Raw genomic sequence first — 15245 nt, 5'->3', positions numbered from 1 at the left:
ACCTACAAATGGAGTGGGGTGATGGGGGCAGGGTGATAATCGATTTACAAACCACAATATAAAAAAAGCACTGGTAGCTGCCAATGCTAACCCCTTAGCCTCCTACTAGAAGCATGTGTGGCATGAATATGAAAATCCTAGGTGATTTTCAGAAAAGTTGACCTCTGACCTTGACCCAGAGGACACTGGGATTCAAACTTCTCTGAGATTTTAGTAGATGTACCCATGGTATGAATTTGAAAATCCCAAGTCACCTTGATCTTGTTATCATGTTCACAAGATTTTGAGAAAACCTGACCTCTGACCTTCAGGTCAAGGTCACTGAGATTTGAACTAATCCAAGATTTTTGGGAGTTGAACCTATGCTATTAATTGCAAAATCCTACACCACCCTGTATTGCATTCACATAATTTTCAGAAAAAAACCTGGCCTCTGACCTTGAGGTCAAGGTCGCTGAGATTTGAACTCATCCGATTTTTAGTAGCTGCACCTGGAGGGTGATGACAATACCCCATTAGCCTTTTAGAGCTGAAGGATAAAGGTGTATGGTGTAATCCGGTCTTTAAGTCTGACGTCATTAGGCGTGCCTGGGCCCAAACTCTGCTGCAGGTCCCTAAGTCCAACGATCACTATGGCATGACTGAGAGTTAAAAACTGTCTAAATCCTTTCATCCGTAATAAAATGATCAGCGTTGCTGCTCTACCAGGTGTAACAATTAAGTTCAACATCCAGGCATCCATGAAAACCGAATTTATGAAATTTAACGGAGTTTGAAGTTAGCAGGAAGTTAGCTTGCACTCAATAAAAGTTAATGTGAGCGTTCCCGAAGGTTCGGTACAAATGCAATCGCATGGCAGGATGCTGTAAACGGACCGAACTTCAGTCGTGAGAACAACTGAGATAATCCATCCACAATACGAGGTTAGTTATTAATATACTGCTGCATGGGCTGAGCTGTAGTTACATCGTAAGGTTTTAAAAACTGAGCTTTAAAATGATTAGCGGTAATAAAAACCGAGAGAGGCCGACAGTGATTGCTGAATGTTTTAGGGGCTTGTTGAGATTAAATAGAACAAGATACAAAGCATTAAAACATGTAAAAAACACAAAAGCCTTATTAAACGCAGAGTAGTTTGGACCTGGAAGCAGGATTCATTGCGTCATCACTTAAAGACCGGATAGATATCCCCATGTTGGTGCTTGTTCCTGCGTCATCAAACTAATGCCTGTCCAGTACCAACAAAGCAATTGACTAATTACACTGTTGTAATGTCACAGCTTTCCAATGTGGGGGGAAAAAAGTTTGTGTATATAAAGCTCTCTTCTGGAGCAAATGTTAGCATTTTAAGTGTTCTCTTTATTACTTTATACAAGATAATAAACATATTTTAAGTAAGGTTACTCATGTTGATTTACTGATGATTGTAGCATTATCTTACCTCTTGGCTAATGCTAATTGAATGCTAAAATGTAAAAAGAAAATCACCTAAAAGGCCTGGCATCCACATCTGCTTAAAGAATTCAAACTGAGACTGACAATCGCCCTTCTTATACAGTGCCAAAAAAATGATTGTCTACCAAAAAATGACGTCTGGTGTTCGCTCAAAAAATCCCTGCCAGTACCTGAACTGTTGTAAATGACTTGGTGGCCAATAATTCCTCAAACAATATCTCTCATGAATGACATCAAGTCATTTTTCTATATTCTTTATTTATCCATGTAAAAAGTCTCATTGACATTAAAAATGTCTTTTTCAAGAGAGAGCTGGCCTGGAGGCCAAAAGAAATGGGAACAAATATAACATAACAGGTCTATGAAGATATTTTAAATGGCCAAAAAAGAACCGGATTGAGTATAATGTAGAGTATGAACTAAGTAGGTACAATAATGCAGTCATAAAGACAGTTACAAAACAGATTATTTATTTATTTTATGTACAACTCCCCTTTTTTAATTTATGTACAACTCCCCTTTAAATCAGGTTGACTGCAGTCTATTTACCATTATAAGCACGGGCATATAATGGTAGACATATAAAACAAAACACAGAAACATTGGAAATCACTTTTTGGCACAACTCCTGCGAGACACACAAATGAAGACGACACACAGCTATCATTGCTTAGAAAATCAAAGTTCACAAAGAGCCCAAAAACATGTGTCAACATACCAGCTAGACAGCTGATTACTGTCGACCGACGTTTAAATCCCTTTAAATTGCTTCACCGTAAACCCGTCCGACCTGACAACTGACGACACGAAGTTTCCACGTTTAGCAAAAGCCACAACCCTAGATTTTATTAAACAGTGGAAACAAGAAGCCTAAACTTAAAAGAGCAGTTAGGTCATTTTTCCTCCCTAATTTAAGAGCAACCAGGCGAACTAACTGCTAGCTAACATATACTGTACAAGTAGCTCGTAAACGACTTTGTCGATCCTTTTTCCTCGAAGTGCCAACTGTGTGTAACAACTACAGCTTTGCGACCACATGTTTTACAGAAAGGGTTTTGGGGCAACCTAGTCTTACGGAAAGGTTACTAGAAGACGTTTTTATTCGTGAAACACTTGGTTTGACACGCTAAAGCTAACTCTAGTTACACTATAGGTGTCTCTGAGCGCTTCCAGATTATAGCCCGAGCCCGGTCGACAAGTCAGTCCTAAATTAACTTGAATGGATCGTTTACAGTTATATTTTATTCATAACAATGTAGTCAGGGTACATACCAGCTCATTTTGAGTGAACTTTTACTCCGGTTTCATTGGGTAGTTTTACTATCTTCCGAGTATTACTCCTTTCTACCAGTCAGCAGTCGAGCTCAAAACAGGAAGTCCGGAGCTTAGCCGCGTCTGCTTCCTCTAAGGAAGTTTTGTGGGACACGAACACAGCAGCGACAGGAAAAAAGTCACTTGGAAGCACATGTAATGTAATATCAGACTGAAACGTCGCCTTTTTGTTCTTTTGAGACCCGAGTAAACTGAAGGCAAGTTATATTTTTCTTTATTCAAGTACTTATACATAGAAATAACAAAACAATTGCATTACAACAAACTGAAGTGCCAGGTAAACAGGGGAGCACACCTCCCCATCACAAGGATATAGTAAAATTCATTTCAATATTCAGCTCATCATAAAAGGACCTTATTATAAGGTAATAAAAACATGAAATAGGCTAAAGACATCCACAACATTTTAAACAAGACCCCTTGTTTTTCTTGAACAAAAAAAAAAAAAAGCCAACAGAACAGTTATCCCAGTGTGTGTTTCCAATTGTCTGTCTTGCATTGTTGTAAGGTTTATCCCATTTCACCCAATGAGACTTTTTATTTTCATGCATAATAAAGAAATGAGCGCCACCCACTACAGCGTCTGAGGGTAGCACTTTGGAACATTTCCGTGCACATGCAAACATGAGGATACTTGTAATGAAAGGAAACACAACACAACAGAAAACAGGGAGTATTGACTCCATCTGAACACCAGTGTCACTGCCGAAGACCACAAAATCCCTGAAGCCACCCTGTAGTCCATAAGATGACGTGAGTTACCTATAATATCTACACATTATTGAGATCTCTTCAAACATCTTTTTTTTTGTTTGTTTTTTTTCTTTTCTTTAAAAAAAAAATCCTACAGTTATTAAATGTCATGAATGAGCCCAAACCTAGGGATTTGCCCTAGGCCAACTTTACGGAGACCAAATCAAACAGTTGCACACAAACATTAGCACAAGGCTGCCTTCAGTTGCAAGCAGAGGGAGGTCACATTTATGATTTGTTGCTCCTGCGGAGTTCTCATCATGTATTGTTTTTGATCAGCCAACCCTGCAACCCAGTTTGGCACAAAGATGGCCGCTGATATTGGCTCAAGTCCAATACGGAGCAGGGGATGAGGCAAATTCCAATTTCAGAGCTTTCAGCTGCCCACTATTGGACAATAGACCGTAAAAAAAAGAAAGAAAGAAAGAAAAAATGATTGGAAAAGCATTATTAAAGGTGGTGGGTTTGTTTCTGAGTTTAACAGTCCATTGATGTATGTCTGTACCATTCACACCTTACTCAGATGGTTGTTCAGAAGAACATGGAGCAGGCTCTATTGTTCAGCCGCTATATTACATTAAGGGAGTGGGATGATAGTGGTGGTGGGGGGTTACTCATTTTTTTTAGCCACAAAACAATAAATGACAGAAACAGTGAGACTGATAAATATTACGTTTGTAGCTGTAATTAAATGGCTTCATGGAGACGCCTTAGTCTACATCAATCTTTAACAGAAAGCAACATAACACAGTTTGTCTCTTGGAGGAGAGCATAACTTTGGGTCAAATCAATTCAAAATAATCCACAGTCTAACATCAAATGAATCTAGATGAGCATCAGTGATAAAACATTTTGGTTCATGTGCCGTATATATATTCTTATGTGCTGACTCCACGAGGATGTATGTGACAATACAACCTACGTTAGACACCGTCGCTCAAACTCCAATGCAATGTGTGAAAATGAGTCGTTGTTACAAAGCCAATAATGTGGCAATACAGATAAGGAGGGGGTTACATAATGTGTCAATCTGCAAAAGTAAAATGTATTCAGGACTTTGTTTGTTTGCGACATTATATTAGATCACAAAAGAAATCTTTAGATGATGTCCATCCATGCGGTAGAATCATTTATCTCTCTGTGATACAAAACCATTGAATTGCAGTTAGATGGCACAGGGCTGTGTTAACTTTTAGACTATCTCAAAAAGTGCAAGGAGGTCTGTTCATGTAACCACGTCGATGAGCTGAGAAAAGGCTCTCTGAGGCCAAATTAATTGGAAAATAAGTGGACACTTGCCAGGAAGCTCTGCAATGAAAACTGTAACAGGAAAGGGAAAGTATGGACTTTGGAAGCTCATTTCTGTGTGCACTGTGCTCTCTGTGGCATTGCTTTTCTGAACTTTACTGTTGGCCTTTACATTTGTCTCTTCATATTCTCTTTCAGCCTGATTGCTGTGTTTGCTGACCATTTAAATGTTTATTTCTTTTTTTTCCCCAGCTGCTAACGTTGTTCATATAAATTCTCCGCCTCACATAAAGCGTACTCATTATCAGCCAGAGTGCACAGCTAATAATTCGAAATGTTGTCAAGGTGAATAACAGGAAGCATGTTTCTTTTAAAAAGAGGACCGGTGTTTGAGAAATGATATAAAATCTGAATTATGCTATCACATGGACAAGGTTATTACTGCACAAATATTTCTTTAACTCTTGTTTTGTTTGCTGAATCCATTACTGATATGTTTGATATCTGGTCTTTTTTGCTAGCCTCAACAATAATTTATTTCTTCTTTAGTCTTATTTTTCTTTTTAACATGTTTCATTGGCTTTGCCCCAAAGTACAATACATTTACCGTACTGGATAAAAACGTCATATTGGTATGTCAGTTAGGATGTTTTGCATTTGCACCACATAACCATAACACAGCATTGGAGGGGGGGGAAACCCTTCTTGCTTTCCATGAGTAAAGCAAAGCACTATTATCAAATGTGGTTATTGTTATGATATCAGTCAATATCACTATAACACAGAAAATATTACAAAATATTTCCTTAAACCATAAAAGGTGTTTCCTTCTGTAAGCACAAATCTAAGCAATTTAACTAAAGAGTCATTTGTGAAAATGATCAGCATTGCACTGTAATATACTTCAAAAATTAAAAAAAAGATCCAATCATTCGGGCGAACATCTATCTTAGAGCAACCAGTGCCTTTTTTTATTTTAAATACAGTGGGGAAGATGTGCTAATTAAAATAACCGATATTGCTATAATGGAGATACACAATATGTAAAAAAAGAAAAGAAATCTTGTCATTTATTCAGAGAACACATTAGTGCTTCCTTAAACCAGTTTCCACTTTAAAGCATACACATGGTGCAGATGCTATTATTCTTTTTCTTTAATGGGAGATAGCACACCATATTTGGCACTACTGTAGTGCTCCAAAAAAAGTTGTTGGTTTTTTTTTGCAATCACCTATGACAACAAAATATTCTGTATTATAACTACATTACTAAAAGCTTTAAGACACATTCTGCACAAGCATTCAGTCAACTGAAAATTCTTGTTTATGCAGACATTTGTATTTACATAGTGTGCATGAAGGCATGCACATAAATTTTATGCACGATTTAATACTGAATTATGGTGCATTTGACATTTGAGTACAAAAAGTGAAACTTCTACTGTAGCTACCTGCATACATATTTGTATTCTGTACAACAACAACAAAAAAAAACACAACAAAAAAAAATCCAACATGTTAGTTTACAGCTCAGTCTCTCTGTATTAAAAAAAGATGTAAACATGGATTTGGATGTTTCTTTTTTCCTCTTATGGGATACTGCTCCTCATTCGATGACTTAAAACCAAGCAGTTTAGTCCTTTTACTCCAAGAATCACACAGAAGTGGCCCCTGTCATTTTTTACCCTTATTTAGCTTTGCTTTCATATACTGCTGGTTTGCAACCCAGTGCTTATTTAAACAGTTCAATTCGTCTAACTGTGCTCTTAGTTAATTTGATTTATGGGTTGGTGGCATTTGTCATGACTATATTGCATATAATTGCAGAACTCAAGAAAACTGAGAAATGAACAGTATTGGTGAGCTTTTTCTAAAAAAAAAAAAGGAAAAAGAAAGCAACAGAAATTATATCTGGTAACACCACATGAAGCTACCATATAAAAAGGCAACCCAAAAAAAAAACCAAACCAGTGTATCACAGTGACTACAAATAAATAAGTATTGGCAAAGGCATCGATTGCTGCAGGCGTGTGTGTACATGTAACAGGACAAGACATCGGTTTTGCTTTGTGTGACCCAGTCAAGTCGTTCTCTAGATCTGACTCATTTGTGCAGGTAAATCTAAATCTGGTGTGTGGTTAATGAATCTGAGCTTTGCTTTAACTCAACGTTTGTGCTAAGCTGATACCACTGCTATGTTTTGGCAAATGTCAGGCACAGTAAAAAGAACAAGGTTGGCTGCATCACCACAATACATTTGGCACATTCCTTTGAGAAAACAACATTCAAAAAGAGGTGGAAAAAAAAAACCCCAGAACACAACAAAAAGACAGTCAAGTGCCACTAATAAGGTTTCCATGACGGTACACAAATGTAACCAATTGCACTTTTAAACAGCCTACTAAAATTAATGCATACATCCCCAGACCACTCGTTCCTCATCTCCCTCATAATTCTGTCTGTTTCGACCCTTATCCTGGATTCTGGCTTCCTTCCAATTTAGAAAATTTCATTCAAATTTACAAAAGTGTATCCACTCCAAAAACCTATAGATACACACGGTGCCCTTTCTTTGTGTTGGCACTGTGTTACAGTAGCTGAGGCTCTGAGTTGCTTGAAAGAGAAGGGCGTAGCAGCCTTTCCCCTCTTACTTAAACTAAAGGCATCCATCTCAAAAATAGAAGGAACTGAAAAGAGCAGGGGTGTAAAAGAGAGGAAAAGAGTCACCTATTTATCTCATAGCAGACGTGATCCCTTCTTCCTACGTCTCTTTATTGTGTGTGGTGAGGGTCCAGTCCAAGTGCACGTAGTGATGGTCATGACGTTCCCACAGTTGGCCCCCCGCAGGAGCTGGGCGGCGAGCTGTGGCTCCCAGCTGCCCCACTGCTCTTGTCAGCTGGCTTCTTGTCCTTCTGTTTCAGGTGCACCTTTGCGTGTCTCTTTCGCTCGTCGCTTCTGGCAAACTTGCGTCCACAGAACTCACAGGAGAAGGGTTTCTCACCCGTGTGCGTGCGAATGTGTGTGGTCAGATGGTCGCTCCTGCTGAAGGAGCGCATGCATATTCGGCACTGGAAGGGTTTGTGACCCGTGTGGATGCGGAGGTGACGCGTGAGCTCGTCTGAGCGCGAGAAGCGTCTGTCACAGTTCTCTGCCGGACAGGCGTGCGGCCGCTCGTGGACCGGGGTTTTGCTGGGACGGTTGGGGTACTTCCGTGGTCGGATGGGTTTTAGGGTGAGTGTCTGTGGTGGGGGGTGGTGCTGAGGTGGGTGCTGCTGCCCGCCGATGAAACCTGGGTGAATTTGCTGCTTGTCTTTGAATGCTCTGATGGTCTCCAGAGGCGTGATGGGTGGAGGGTTGACTCGGATGGGGTCCATGGTCTGAAAGGGCTTGTGCTCCATCACGCCGACCTCCCCTTGATGGTGGAAAAGGTTGTAGTCGGGGATCATGGAGAAAAGACTGCCATCCATGGAGGCTTTTGATGTGGAGTGATAGTCATTGCCAGGGTAGGCTAGAGGCGTGCTGGTGGCAGGGCTGTGGTGAAAGGAGACCTGATCCTGGTACAGGTCACCACAGGTGGAATAGGCAGGCAGTGGTGGACCATATACCTGCTCCATGTCTGACGTCTGTCCGCCCATGCTTGCTGCGGAGGATGATGTCTGTGTCGTTACTGTGCCGGGTGATGGAGAAACACCGAGGATCCCCGCGCTCACAAGACTGATGATATTGTTATCAGAGCACCAGCCAGAGCCACCAATGCCACCTGAAGGAGGAGTGTCAAAGGCAAACTTCCCCAAGTAGGTGACAGTCTGCCCGCTGCGGTTGGACTGGAAGCTGGATCCATACTGAATCTCCGAGGTTGCTTTCTCGCTTCCCATGCCCAGATCCATGATATTATCTAGATGAAAGCAAATAAAAAACACACATGAATAAATCATCAACGTGATGGCTCATATGTGAATTTGAAATGTAATCATTTCATAAGAAAAGCCCAAGAAAGTAATAACATGGCGTACTCTCTGGAGAAAAAAACAAAAACAAAACTTGGCTACATGAACTTTAAGCGGCAGTCCTCAAGGTTTGTCCGGAATTCAGATGTTATGCATACCTGTGCAACAGACAACAAATGATGAAAAATGAAAGAAGTCCCATAGAGTTCATAAAGAAATGTGAACGCTGTCAGACCTGTAAGTTAAGTGACTGACTGCTGCATCTGAGAGAAGGGTGTCTCTCTCTCGCTCCTCTCTCTCTCAGATCCCACAAGCTCTCATAAATCAAGACCTAAACACCCCCTTTGATCCAGTCATTGTGTCCCTCAGGAGGACAGCCAAACTGAATGGCAAGATTTGATTTCTTTACAGCAGGGAGGATTATAAAGGCAGACGCCACATCCATCACGCTCAAGGATTCAAAACACATAAGCAACAAAGAACATCTGGGAGGAATTTTACGTGTTTCCTACCCCATTTCACAAAATTTCCTTGATATTTTCTATCGCTCACACTTCAACCAAGAACGAACAGTCTCTCGTGCACATTTGACTTTGTCATAAGATGCCTTAAAACCCACCAAATACAGATGTACTTAATGGGTGACATATACATGTGCTGGTTATATACTCTAAAAATTAAATATGAGACTTTCTTTTTTTTTTTTTTTTGTAAATTGGAATTCTCTCTTCGCCAGCAGTTAAAAAAGACGTCTCTTTTCATTTATATTTTCCTTCCCAGTAATTACAGCCTGCTGGAATTTGGCTGAAAAGAAAAAATTCTGTGCATTGTGCACCATACCATTTAACACATGGAGACTTGGAGCAAGCTATATTTTTCTATGACATTTATAAAACAAGTCTCAGTTTATGTTTTTTATTATTATTATTATTAGTAGTAGTATTATTATTGTTATTGTTATTATTATTATTATCTAATAATCTAAATCTTTTGGAGGTATTTTGTGTAATATGATATTTTAATGGAATGAGGGACATTAATTAAAATCACCACTCTTTTATTATAGGTCAGATTTGAAGAGCATAGCACACACCTGCTCCACCTGTAAAATCACAGCATAATACGTTCAAATTGTACTTTTTAAAAATGTTGTATTTTACCCCAAATAATAAAGAAACAGGAGGACAAAAACAGACGGACCTATTGTAAATATATGGCTTACAGTTTACTGAGAGAATTTCAGCAAGGGGAGAGGTTTAAAGTAGCAACACACACTCCTGTAACCCGCAACATCTTTTTTTTCCTTATTAAGTTTCATTCATTTTTTTAAACGTCCCAACCAAGGTCTCAAAATATATTCTACTGCCGAGTCAAAACAAAATGATAATAATAATAATAATAATAATAATAATAATATGGCACACGTATGTCATAAACTTGTATTTATTCCAATTTTTTTTTAAAAACCAAAAATGTCACGTGTAACACCTGGCGCTTGGATAATTCAAAGGCACACCTCTGAGATAATTGAGGGGGAAATATTTCAGTTTAAAATGAATCTAAAGATCTGCTTTAATCTGTGAACAAAACACCTGAAGAGGAAATAAAAAGAAAAGAGGGTCGTGCATGAAGTTGTGCACGGAGCAGGTAAATCACAGTTACTAAATTAAAGGAAACGTGAAGTTAAATATTTGATATATTTTCGTGGATCACTGACCCATCATCTCAGAGGGTTAAAGCTGTACAGCGAGGGATTGATTTAATGCCAATCCACGACACTGAGCCGAACAACAAGTCGACTTTAGGTAGGCGTCTGAATTAAATATAAATATGTTAGCCCGATTTGGACTACGCGATAAATCAGTTAATATATCCGGCCTTGCCACTCACTGAATATAAGCAGGTTCACGGGCCTGACGTCTAAACGTGTTTCATATAAGGGGGGAAAGCGGCCACACACGCCTACTAAAATCTGACATGCTAATAGAGTTGTGAATGAGAGTCATTGTCTAAAGTAGTTGACCCATCTTTGCGGGATATTAGATGAACAAATCGGTGACAGTGGAGTTTGACCACATAGGCCTAATTAAACACATTTTCCCTTAGCGTAAAGATCTCAGATTCAGCCACGGAGCCCTGCGCGGTTTTTTTTTTAATGGACTTTGCGCAAATTAGCCGTTTTCCACTCACACAACCTTTCACATCCAGACATTTCCTAAAACGCGCTTCAGCTTTGCTGAATTAAAGCCACTTTAAGCTACGCATCGCTACTTAAATGAAACACGTGAGCCGATGTTTTAAAAGTTTTTTTCTACGCGTGAGTAGGCAGCAGTTGGCTTTTTCGGGCTGAAATCCTGGCATCTCGGCTGTACGGACAATGGAATTATGATAACGACAGCAGTAAAAACACACACGATCAACTGAGTGGCATTTTTTGCGTAGTCTGTCTAATGTAAAGAGGGCGATGTTCACCTGAACCCTCTCAAAAAAAAAAACAAGAAAAGAAAAAAGTCCAGGTTAGGATTGTGCCTTTGTGCGCAACAGCCTAAGCGCAAACAGGTGCTCCAAAGCCCCGAGACAACTGTTGCCGTCCGCGCGCATCGCAGTTTGAGCCACTTTTCTTAAAACACACACACACTCTCTCAAAAGTAGATGAAGGTCTTACCTGTGTTCATCTGTGAATAGTGATTAATGGATTCCGTACTGGTGAAAATATTCATAGACGTCGGGATGTCCTCTTCTGGGTAGAGACTGTCAGGGATCGTGTTTATTAAACTGCTCATGGTAAGAGGGATCTTGTCCGCTAGTTTCCCTGTCATAGCAGTTATATTCAGTCCGACATTTATAAAGGGCAACGCGCAGGTATCCCAGACAGTTACAGAAAAAGAAAAAAACACCGGGTGTTCTCAAAGTGGAAAACACAGGTGTGGATCGGGCGTGAAAAAAAAGAGAGGAGCAGGAATGAATCCTGTTGCTGTAGCTATCCAAGTATCCCGCGGAGGATGAGCAGCGCCGGTTATCTCCCCCTGTGTGATCACAGGCTATTGTTGTTATTAATCTGATCACTGTGGAAGCTGATGGGCTGCTTGTGGGGGAATTTGAAGTCTGTGAATCAATGGAGGAGGTGGTGGTGTTGGTTGCACAAGAGCAGCTCTACTTGCTCTATTGGAGCTGGATAGGGGACTCCAGTCTGCCCGTATTAAATAGGGGGATGGAACATTTGTGTGACGTAGATGACCATATATGGACATGGGCGCCTAGCGCCAGGCTCTCCACGCGTCAGTCGGTGGAAACTACAGTGGAGGCAAAAAGGCTCCGACAGACAGATAGCTGCAAAGTTTACAAAATCCACATGCCACATCCAGCTGCGTCCTTCTTCAGGAAGACCCGCGGCTCTCATGTGTTCCCGTCCTTGTGGAAACATTGCAATGATTCAGCAGCACTTATCTTTATTGTCAGTCCTCATGTGCATTTATCAGGCACACAGCCGGCTAGTTATGCATGTGTGTGTGTGAGACAGTAACAGAGTGTGTTGTGGCGTTGGGGATTGTTGCTGAGACAGTACACTGCTTACTATCACAAGTTGTTTCTTAACATTCTGCCCAAACTAACCAAATAGTGAAAAAAAATTTAAATTGTTGACTTTACTCCCAGGCCTGTTTTTTTTTCCTTTCAAAGCTAAAGCCACAAACTTGAATATTGAAAGTGTAAGTGCTCTGCATTGTCACACACACAAACACACTTTGTACCTTCCTACATGCTCGTTGCAGAACACTGACTCCTTTTCATGCAGCAACATTGTCGCAGAAATGCAGTAAATGGCGAAGTTAATCGTTTGTAAATATTGCAAGGGCTTTGCAAATCCACAGGCTTGCTTCGACTTGGAGCCCCAGTGACCGCTTAAGTGGAAACTCCAAATAAGGCAGTGTCCGGCCCCGCCCCTAAATGTCTGTATTTGGACATGTGAGTTCCGGGTGGTAGTAGTGGAAAAGTGATCGGAAGCCACAGACGTTTAAAGAGATGACAGTGGACAAAGCGTCATGGCTCGCTTTTCACCAACTTGCCAACTTGTGAAAAAAATAGAAAAAAACCCCCAACTTCTTCTTTTCTTTTTTTTTTTAAATACACCCATGTAATTTGGTTTATTACACTAAAAGTTAAAAACAAAGAGAGAAAAGATAATACATAATAAAAAGCTTTGGAGTCACCATCCACTCACAATCTTTGAATGGTTTCACTCCTAATTAATGATTTTAAGAAAGGTTTCTTTAAATCTATTTTCCATTGCTGCTGCTGTGTCTTTGTAAGCCACGCAGGCCTGTGCAACATTCTCAGAAAATACTGAATGAAATGTCAGAGCTTGAATATTTCAGACCTGAGAAATTAATAGTACCTCAATGAACCAGAAGTGTAAACAGTGTGGGAGAATTAGACTGAATCATGCTCAGTGTTTAGGGGGCTTATACAAACAGATCAGCCAGTGATCTCGTATGTCTCATTACTGAGTCCTCCATGTGCTCGTGTCTGCGTTTTATGAGTGTCAGTCATACCAGTGGGCTGTCCCCCTCAGGGTGTCTTCACTCCGCTCTTGTAGGATACCTTAAATCGGTTAAGCAGACAGCAGTTATCCCGGTAAACTTGATTCGAATTGCAACATTCTTATAACAGGCTGAATATAGATTTTCTGTTTTGGCTTCATCACGTCATACTGATTCATTCCCTCGGCTTGCTCACTGTATCAACTTTTTTTTACACTGGCCCAGGTCAAAGGGCATCATGAGTTAAATTTGTCTTGATTCTGTTTGCCAGGGGTGAAAGTAAAAGTTGCAGAACATCAATTTGCCTTTTAAACATTATCAGGTTTTCTATTAAGTTTTGTATTTTAGTAGCAGGAAAACCTGATAGGATGAGATTATTCATAATAATGTTTCTAAAATCACTATTTATCATCTTATATTACTGTCATCTTGCAAAAATGCATGAGTTCATCAATGGAGTGATCCATGGAAAAAGGCTTCCTCAACTGTTATGTCTATAGATGCAAATCAATCAGAATCCCATCGGCATGACTGAGGACCTTCTGTACTGCAGTGTATCTCGCCAAAGGGTGGTGGCTCTGTGGTTGGAAAGTTGAACAGTCGAGCTGGAACACCTACCGTACCTGTTGCTGTTTTATTTCCTCGACTGTGAGCCGGGGCACATGAGGCAGGCCTGCGTTGTTTGTCCATGGCCCTGCGGCGTTAGATCTCTTTGACTGCAGTGTCCGGGCTCTTTTGCATACAGGGATTCCATGGAAGCACATGCTTACTTTAAAGCAGGAAACTTCCCAGTCAGCGTGGATGTGCAGGCAAATAAGTTTTGTTTTTCCAAGCTTCATGGGGATAGCTAAAGTGTTTTTTCCTTACTATTAAAGGAGTTGGAAAGTTACACTGCCTGCAAATTTACATTCTTTATTATTTCCTGTGCTGTTCTTGTGTAACCTGTGGTTACTGCAAGCATCGATGAGGGGGCACAATCATCATGGCGGCTTGAGTTGGGGCATGTCCAAACCTGAAAACAGCGTGCGGCATTTTACTATGGGTTTCCGGCAGAGTGACATTTTTCTGTGATGATTTGTAATACTGAGGAACAGTGCTAATAAGTCCCTTTTCACTCTATAATGTAATAATATCACAGAAGTGCCGCCCTATTATTAACCACTCCTCTCGGTTGAAACTTTAGTTAACACGCCAGATTATTCAGTCCTCCATTTTTTAAGCTTTTGCAACCAGCTAAACACAATCACGATCGTGCTGATGCAAAGAAATAAAAAGAGTGTCCCATGTTTGCTGCGTGAAACAACTGGTAAGATATGATCTCACTTCCTGTTTGTAAGTTTCAGTGCCAATTCTGACAGGTTATTGATTACTTTAAAGTTAACTTCATCCACCAATTTCTTAACTTTTTAAAATTGGGCATATGGTTTATTAATTTACATCATAGTCACACTAGTACATCATCCAATTGAGAAGAATTTGCAACAAACAACCCAGAGACCTGACAGAAAATAAGGGACATGCAGCTGACATTATATGCCTAAAACCTCTCCTCTTTTCAAATTGAATGAAGTACAAAATAAAGATGGTGTTATATTCAATAATATGTTGAACTAGTGCTTGAGTCCATAAACTCATCAGGCCATTTTTTACTGGGATCACAATCAAGCCAAAAGGATTGTTTTTACCCGAGACATCTATGCGTGTTTTTGAAGGGATGTCAAATGCTATCCTTTTTTCTGTAAAGCAAATTTACCTTGCCTATGGGTATAATAACGTTACCTTGACTATGCAGCTGGGCTCATTTTAGCCGCCAGCTTGAGTTTAAGCCACTTCTGAAGTGGTTTTGCTTTTCTGAAACGTATCTGTATCTGAATATCCTTCAGATACAGACTGTAGTATAAAGGTGCCTCCAACTTCAAACTATTGGAGATAACAGAGTATACCAAGTTTCAGACATTTAACTTGGTAAAAA

General features: G+C 40.1%; 2 protein-coding genes across 3 annotated transcripts in view; both read right to left on the bottom strand.

Annotated features, from left to right (window-relative positions):
* The window catches only part of bin3 (bridging integrator 3), a 31364-nt gene extending 28493 nt beyond the window's left edge, over positions 1–2871 (bottom strand). Inside the window, exon 1 of the mRNA XM_040019721.1 lies at positions 2728–2871. Coding sequence (XP_039875655.1) covers positions 2728–2735 — 8 coding nt within the window. The 5' untranslated portion in view covers positions 2736–2871. The remainder of the gene's footprint in view (positions 1–2727) is intronic.
* A 114-nt stretch (positions 2872–2985) lies between these two features.
* egr3 (early growth response 3) lies at positions 2986–12827 on the bottom strand. 2 transcript variants are annotated; one of them, XM_040019719.1, is made up of 2 exons: positions 11401–12827; positions 2986–8683 (listed from the first exon to the last, which is right to left on the bottom strand). In XM_040019719.1, the coding sequence occupies exons 1-2, from the start codon at positions 11552–11554 to the stop codon at positions 7605–7607; spliced, it is 1233 nt and encodes a 410-aa protein (XP_039875653.1). In that variant the 5' UTR covers positions 11555–12827; the 3' UTR covers positions 2986–7604. The 2 variants fall into 2 exon arrangements, with proteins under 2 accessions (XP_039875653.1, XP_039875654.1); XM_040019720.1 differs by lacking the exon at positions 11401–12827 and adding an exon at positions 8894–11394.
* Between the last annotated feature and the right edge of the window lie 2418 nt (positions 12828–15245).

This window comes from Simochromis diagramma, unplaced genomic scaffold (assembly GCF_900408965.1).
Source record: "Simochromis diagramma unplaced genomic scaffold, fSimDia1.1 OVJJ01000822.1, whole genome shotgun sequence".
Lineage (NCBI taxonomy): Eukaryota > Metazoa > Chordata > Actinopteri > Cichliformes > Cichlidae > Simochromis > Simochromis diagramma.
The sequence above is the reverse complement of the archived record's forward strand: the minus strand, read 5'-3'. Positions and strand labels throughout refer to the sequence as shown.